At 32.6% G+C, this 8,117-nt stretch overlaps 2 protein-coding genes across 2 annotated transcripts; both read right to left on the reverse strand.

The window, feature by feature from the left end:
* Nucleotides 1-4,820: 4,820 nt before the first annotated feature.
* LOC150104139 (zinc finger BED domain-containing protein 5-like) lies at nt 4,821-5,543 on the reverse strand. Its single transcript, XM_090396401.1, has one exon. It carries the CDS (start codon nt 5,541-5,543, stop codon nt 4,821-4,823), a length of 723 nt encoding a protein of 240 aa, XP_090252527.1.
* Nucleotides 5,544-5,801: 258 nt separating this feature from the next.
* On the reverse strand, nt 5,802-6,368 carry LOC150104140 (zinc finger BED domain-containing protein 5-like). Its single transcript, XM_090396402.1, has one exon. The coding sequence runs from the start codon at nt 6,366-6,368 to the stop codon at nt 5,802-5,804; it is 567 nt and encodes a 188-aa protein (XP_090252528.1).
* Nucleotides 6,369-8,117: the final 1,749 nt, after the last annotated feature.

Raw genomic sequence — 8,117 nt, forward strand, 5'->3', positions numbered from 1 at the left:
CACCCTGGGACTTCCTGACTGAATCCTGAATCTTTATTGTTTGATATTCTTCCTGTCCCGAACCACTCACTCGCACGTGCACGCACGCACGCACGCACACAAAATTGTAGATGACCCAATTTTGTGCACTATATATGCGCGTCCTTCAGACATTGTCTGGTTTTGAACAGGAAGTCAACATTTTCTAATCACTGGTGTCCGATCTTCCTGTGCGTATTAGGCCATCTAGTCTGTTATGAACAGGCTACATGGTTTATTATAAAACTTATTTTGTAAAGATAAGTAGGTAAATTCTTCCTATCTTCATAGTCTGCTATCTCTGTTAATGCACATATTTGCTGGCTGGATGATAGGGTTTGTACCGAATCTTTAAACCTTCCAATCTCCTCACGAGATACTAGTTTACTTTCCGTTAAAAATCTTTTATAGAAAAAATCCTTCTTCTTAGATTCGAATCCAATACTCCCCCCCCCACACACACACAGAATTTTGAGGAATTGGTGCTCAGTTCAGTCATACTGGAGAGAGAAAAATGGTGCATCTCAATAAATGCCATTTGTACTGAGTGATTTAGAAATTCAGTGACCCACTTATTCTCTGTTAACTTTCACCCCACCTCCTCCCCACACGAATAGAATTAAGGCAAGCATTAAACGGGCGTTATCACATTTTTAAAAACAATTTTAAATGAATACAGTTTTGAAAACTAGATTTTGAACTCAAATTGGATTGCAATGTATGAATTCTTTTTCAGAAAGAATTAAGAACAAATTACAGTCGGTCAGTGACTGGAGTGCATGCTGAAAAGTAATCATGTTGTTATGCAAGTCCTCGCTTGTTGTACATTGCAGCCTTAGAATAATCTGGGTTCCATCTCTTCCTGATTTAACTTATAAACATTTGAGTGTAACATCGTTTCGTATCGGAGATAAAGTAACGACTGCGGTGAATATGTGGTTCTGTCAATCAACAAGATAATCGGTTGTATCGCCACCCATTCATGAATCGATTTCATTCGGTAACCACAGTGTTCTTTGGTTCACCCGTAGATAAATTAACCATTCTTTTCGTACGATGGAGAAAGAGTGTGTGCCTCTTATACATTCGGGATTTTCATCACTTAAAACAGGCAAATTGGCTACAAGAACACTTGAAGTTAATAGGTATAACCCATTGGTTTTATACCCTTAATTGCGTCAGGGGTTATTAAATAAAACAACCCCAGCTATGAAATAACCTGAATATTACCTATAGTCTTCAGCTCACAGAGGAAATAATGTTGAGATATTTTTGTAAAATTATATAAAATTTTTTTCAGAACGTCTACACGAGGAACCATCCTGTTAATATGAGAAAACCTCTCCGCTCTATTCATTGACTTCTAAAATTTCCTATACACAATTTTCATATTATATTTTCGTTTTCGTATAAACATACGGTACAAAGTTCATTCATTATTTAGATAAATATACATACTAGTATCGATAACAGTATCAATAATTTATTATTATTATTATTATTATTATTATTATTATTATTATTATTATTATTATTATTATTATTATTATTATTATTATTATTATTATTATTATTATTAAAGTAATAGCATGCAATGTCTACATGTCATACATAAACAGTAGCAAAAACATAAATAGTGAAGGCTAAATCCCACTCTCTTCATAAATGCTAACCCAAGCTTCGAAGTAGGGGTGGGATTAACTTGCCTCACTCATCTACAAGTAATCTTTATAAACAAATGCAGAAATTTGTTTGTATAATCACTCTTTCTCAAACTTTAAAAAAAAATTATACAAAAAATTCTGTATAATCTTCATTGTTAATATAAGAAAAATATGTGTGGTAAATACATAATATAAAGGCAAAAATGTATTATTAAAATTAAAATCCAATGTAGAAATTGCAGCACTTAGTGCTGAACTCTGTAAAATTATAAGGTGCAATGTCACACAAGATGTTTATTGTATGTATAAATATATTAGCAATCAATAAATTATTATTATTATTATTATTATTATTATTATTATTTTAAAAAAATATTATGTACGTGCAAGTATCTGTTATAAACAATTGTGTTCCTGTAATAAATTTTAAATATTACATATAAAAATTATATTATTATTATTGTATACATGTATTAAATTAAGAGGATAAAAATCCCTTATTATTTTGTAGCCAGTATGCGAAACTAAGTTTCGCATACTGGCTGTAAAATAATAATGGATTTTTATCCCCTTAATTTAATTAACTTCGCCAGAAAAAATAGCCGTTTGGCTTTCATCTTGTATACATGTATGTAATTTATCTGAGACATAATAAAATATTTTTAAAAATAAAAAAATAAAAAATAACGAATATTATAAGTTCCTAATTTTTGACTGGCATCATATCTTTTACTTGGAACAATTTGGCTGCAATAATGAGAAGAGTCATAAAGGTATTATTAAATATGTTTTTTCCATTTAAGGTGGCAGTCCAAATAAAGGCCTACGTATTTGTTCAGGACTAGGCAATTGTTTGCATTGATGATTTGTGTGAATATTCAGTGAAATTTCTGCCTGGAAATGCGATTCTTGGGGTTTTGGTATCGTTAACAAATAATAACAACAACAATAATTTTTTCTAATAATAATAACAATCTTTATTGTTCTTCAAGAATAGTTACAAATACTACTAATAATAAAAATACTAACATCAACAGTAACAATAATATTAGTTACAAATGGACATTAAGAAACGTGCATTACAGATACATATATTAACATGGATAGCAGGAAAGCATATGATGATGTCAATATTAGCTACATTGATGCACTGATAAATATAGTTGCATTTTAACATATATTAAAAGTAAAACTGTTTTTGAAGATAAAAAATTATAAATGATTGAGGACATCCATTTATAATTTGTATGGTATTTACATATATACACGTAACACGTTATGTTTTCGGATTCGTAAAGGTATACAGTACAAGTGCATTCATTATATGGATAAATATACATGCTGCTACTAGCAACAGCAGTACTATTGATATTGATTGATTATTACTATTATCGTTAATAATAACATTTAATAATAAAGTTTAGTAACGATATTTTTTTTTATTGATCCTTGCAATATATACAATACAATAGCCTTAAGTGACATTCCAATGTGTTCTTTTACAAAGTTCAGCCCTGAAATGCTGCATGTATAGTCACTTTATTATAAGGATTAGTTTTTTTTTATTTACTCTTTTTATGAATCTGCTGTCATTTATTTTATTTTATTAGTAATTAAGGAAGTTAACCAAGGATGTCTTAATATATATTAGTTAAAGATTATTAATAATAGTACTTTTTTATAAAGACAAGACTTTCATTATCACCCATAATAAGCAGTTGAAATAGGTTTATTTTAGTTGCTACAGATTTATTACCGTTGATATTCTGTTCTGTTAGATGTTTTAGCTAAAGCAAATGTTACAACATGACAGGCACGCGCAGTTTAATCCTGTTAACAGCAAAGTATAATCTGAAGGTATAAAATATATAATTATATATCATATTTATTACATGATTTTTTAAAACTTTTAATGTTTGCGTAATTATGCATATAATAAAGTAATGAAAAGGAAGTGATAAAATTATGAAATGAGTTTGGTGCTAATATTGGTAATGAAAGAATGACGAGATGGAGTAATTACGCTGATTTCGAAGCTAGATTTAGTTTTTCTGAAGCCAGTGGGATTAACGGTTAACATAATTTATGTTTTTGTGTTGTTGTTGTTAGCGTTTGTTGCTGTGGTTACTAAGTTTTATGTGATATGGATACCACCTTTTGCTGTATACTAAGTATATTGATGCAATTTCCACAGTTGGCATTTTAATACTTAGATATTTTGGATTGTGTTGCGTCTTGTTGAGTAGTGTGGTATGAGATGTTAAAGCGCCTAGTGTGTAGAGAATTGTGATCGGTGGTGTTATGTGATAACATATCCCTAATGATACAGTAAGCATTATTAAAATAGTGTATCATTACGGATATGTTAGATTCTTTATGCTCAGGATTTTGTGTTTAGCTTTTAGTGGTTCGGTTATTGTCTAGTGCAGGGGTTCTCAACCTTTTCCAGTGGCGTACCACTGTATTTAATTCAGGATATTAGATGTACTAGGAAGCAAATTTATTCCGAAAAAGCGTGATCTGTTGGTCCCAGGGGGAAAATAAGCATTTCTCTACAATACTAGTGATTTATTTAGTTATTTATTATTTTATTCTGATATTTATTGGAGAAACAGATACTCTTTGAATCTATTCAATGGATTGTTCTGTAAAATGTGCAGGTGCTTTTAAAAATTAAAATAATAATGAGTAAATACATAAACAAATTTTGACAAACACATATTCTTGATAATGGTGCTCCAGTTCTCAAATAAACTTATGAAAATGTCAGTACAAGCTATAAATGTAACATATTTTTAATTACAGAACTCACATTTTTATTTCAGTGTGAAGGGTGTGCTTGTTTAGCTAAACACAGCTTCTTAAGGTCTGGTTTCAATTGACTTAATTTGAGTCATAAATCGGGTTCAACATTCAACTTATTCCTGTACTTGTTTTTGATATAAATGAGAGAAGAAACCCCACATTCTCAGAGGTAAGTGGTTGCAAACACCAACAGAAATTTTACAGCTTATTCTGAGATCATTGGATATTCATTTCTTCTTGCCAACCAGAAGTATGTTAAATCTGTCATCTTGATCGATTGCCTGAGACTTCCGTCGCAGGAGAGCTCGACCAGTTCATCTTTCTCGGAAGGAATTAATGTTTCTGGTAAGGTGTCATCGATGGAAAACGGCTCTCTAATCCAAAAATCTGAAGCCAGGTTTCAGGGAAGTATTCTTTGAAATCTGTGATTAGACTCCCAAGATACTTCTTGATATTCACTGCCAATTCAGTATGAAGAATTTCATTCTCAGTTAAGAAAGCATCCAACAAAGGAAAGGAACTCGTGTTTCCAGTATCAATTTCTTTAATGACGAAGCCAAGTGTTTTCCTAAGAGCCGCAGTTTTATCCTGTGCAAAGAATAAGGAAGTACGCGTACCTTGCAAGCTCGTGTTCAACTGGTTGAGGTGGCAAAATAAATCTGTCAAGTAAGCTAACTGGGCAAGCCACAGTTCATCAGTGAAATAATTCAAGTCTGAGTCTGAGGATTTGTCAGAGAGAAAAATCTGCACTTCTGAACGAAGCTCAAACAGGCGACTCAATACATTTCCCCTCGACAGCCACCTAACTTCGGTGTGAAGTAAACGAGAATCATGTTCAGTACCCATTTCATTGCACAGAATGGAAAATAGTCGTGAATTCATAGCGCTGGACCTGACGAAGTTAACAATTCTCACACTTTCATTCAAAACTGTCTTCAGAGCAATAGACATATTTCTTGCGGCTAAAGCCTCGCGATGAATGCTACAATGTACAAATTTTGCTTGTGGAGCTACTTCTTTAATGTTTGCAACAACGCCACTGTGTTTCCGAACCATTGAACGTGCTCCATCAGAACAAACACCAACACATTTATTCCATTCTATATCATTCATTTTCATAAATTGGTCTAATTTTGAAAATATTTCATTTGAGGTTCGAGCAAGCAGTGGTTCACAAAATAAGAACGCTTCCTTCATTGTTTTCCCATCTATAAATGTTATATACTTAAGAAGATGGGCCATGCTGGTAATGTCAGTAGTTTCATCCAATTGTATGGGAAAATATTTACTAGCCTGAACTTTTTCCATTAACTGCTACTTAATATTTGAAGACAAATCTAAAATTATTCGTGATACGGTGTCATTGGATAATAGAATCATTTCTAGTTGTTCTGCTGACTTTTCGCCAAAAATTATTCTAACCATATCTGTAGCTGCCGGTAATATTAATATTAATGACTCTCCAATGGTGTGAGGTTTTCCTGCCTTAGCTATTCTTAAACTGACTTCATAAGATGTCTCCAGAGCCTTCGTGTTAAATTCTGAAAATGAGGATGTTTGTTTTTTCCTTGCTGACAAACCGGACAGTTTTCTCTGGAAATATTCCAAATCGCCATGCTTGGTTTCAAAATGGCGTTTAAGAAGGGAAGGCTTCATCGAATGTTTTGATAACGTTTCATAACAAATCACACATTGGGGACCAGGTGCGGTTTCTTCTCCAATATATGTGAAACCATATGATAAATAACTAAGATTCCATTTACGTTGTGCTGTACGGGGCTTTTTGTTGCATTCTTGTACAATGATGTCCTCCGTCGGTTGGTTAGGATTCGAAGTAGTGGCTTCTGGAAGAGAAGAATTGTTTCCCCCGCTTACACTCATTTCTCCCTTCGATCTTTTTGAGGACCCGCTCGTTAACCACTTATTCAAGTTCCGGTTTCTATCCTATGGCACAAACTACATATAAATATGACAATTTCACAAATATAATCTCACATTCAAAGACAATAATCTAACACCACTACTTTCTTAACTGTAACTGAGGCTCTCGGCTAAACAAACGACAACGGACAAACTGTTTCCCGTTATTGTCCGATCAAACACATATATTCGAGTTAATTTCTATCATTGTCATTTGATTAATAATTATTAAATTCGAAATGAACTTGCGTATTATTTTTATATATTATTACACAAACGTTTTTAATGATAATATAAAATGTAATTGTTTTCATTGAATGAAATATTTTAAGTAGAACTATTAAATATTTGTGCATACATTTTTAATTCTCAACTCATGTTGAGGGTAAAAAAAATATGTTAATTTACCATTTTATTTTATACTCTGTTTTCGTACCACCCAGCAGTGGCTCACGTACCACCAGTGGTACGCGTACCATAGGTTGAGAATCCCATGATCCTCAACACAGGTCCAATACACACTAGAGTGTAATGTATTGGACCTCCAAAGCATCGTTGAAAGAATTCTTTGGTGATGTTTTTCTAAATGACTGTTTGCTGTGCTTGAGTAGACAGTTATATACCGTACCTTTGTATTGTTTCACAAATTCCGTGATATATATGAAGCTTTTTTTTTCTTTTTCTTTTTCTTTTTTTTTACGTTGGTTGGCATCTGCTGTGGTTAATGAGAGAGTTTGTGACTGTACATTGTCAGTGGTGTAGGATGAATAATTCTTGGGTTTTTTTATGAATAACATATGCGTTTTAATATTGGTTATTATAGAATTTTGCTAAAAGTAGGCAGTTATTTTGTTTAGATCATGTTGCGCTTAGGAGAGAGCAGTGTTAATGGCTGTGTGGACTATTAGTAATGCTGTATCATCTGCGTATTGATATATATGACTTCATGTGACCAACTTGTGAATGTCATTTATGTATATGTTAAACAGTGTGGGTGATAATGTTGCTCCTTGAGGGACTCCGTGTTGTGTCCGTATTCCTCGGCTATGATACTTGACTATTTTTGTTACTTGTATTCCGTCTGTATGATAATTCCTAAACCATGTATGTAGTGCTTCTTATTCCGACAAAATATAGTTTGGTCAATAGTCAAAAGCTTTGATTAGATTTGATTTGAATAGTAATGAGAACAGCAAATTTTTTTCTATCAAGATTTTATTTAGTGTGTTTGTAATCTTCTCTACTAATATGGCTGTTATATTTTATCGTTTTCTGGAAATCATACGACTTTTGTGAGATGATATTATATTTCTGTATATCGTAGTCTTTGTACTATTTTGTTCATGTGTATGTTTGTGGGTGGGTGTGGGGAGGGAATACATGGGTGAAATACATGGCTTGTTGTTGTTGACTTTGAATTGATATTATTTTTTTATGTTGGACTTAGTTGGAAAAATATCTTTTTTTTTTCTTTTTTTTTTGAGTTGTGTATTCTGTTTGTGAAGGCATAGTTGAATGATTCTGGGAGTTCCTTTTTGACCTAAGTTTTTGGTGTGTGTGTGTGTGTGTGTGTGTGTGTGTTGGGGGGTTTCTTCTTGTGGGGAGGTTTTATCTTCTTCAGGTTAATAGTTCATTAAGTGTAAACCATGACTGCTTCATAGTGACATTGCATCATTGTATTCTGCGAATTCCCGAGAATAGTGGAATCTT

Source organism: Typopeltis vanoorti, chromosome 8 (assembly GCF_054136105.1).
Source record: "Typopeltis vanoorti isolate ZY-2024b chromosome 8, IOZ_Tvanoo_1.0, whole genome shotgun sequence".
Lineage (NCBI taxonomy): Eukaryota > Metazoa > Arthropoda > Arachnida > Uropygi > Thelyphonidae > Typopeltis > Typopeltis vanoorti.

What these genes read in the sequence shown, in the direction of transcription:
- LOC150104139 (XM_090396401.1), bottom strand. Translation starts at nt 5,543, where the DNA reads ATGGTTCGGAAACACAGTGGCGTTGTTGCAAACATTAAAGAAGTAGCT.
- LOC150104140 (XM_090396402.1), bottom strand. Translation starts at nt 6,368, where the DNA reads ATGAGTGTAAGCGGGGGAAACAATTCTTCTCTTCCAGAAGCCACTACT.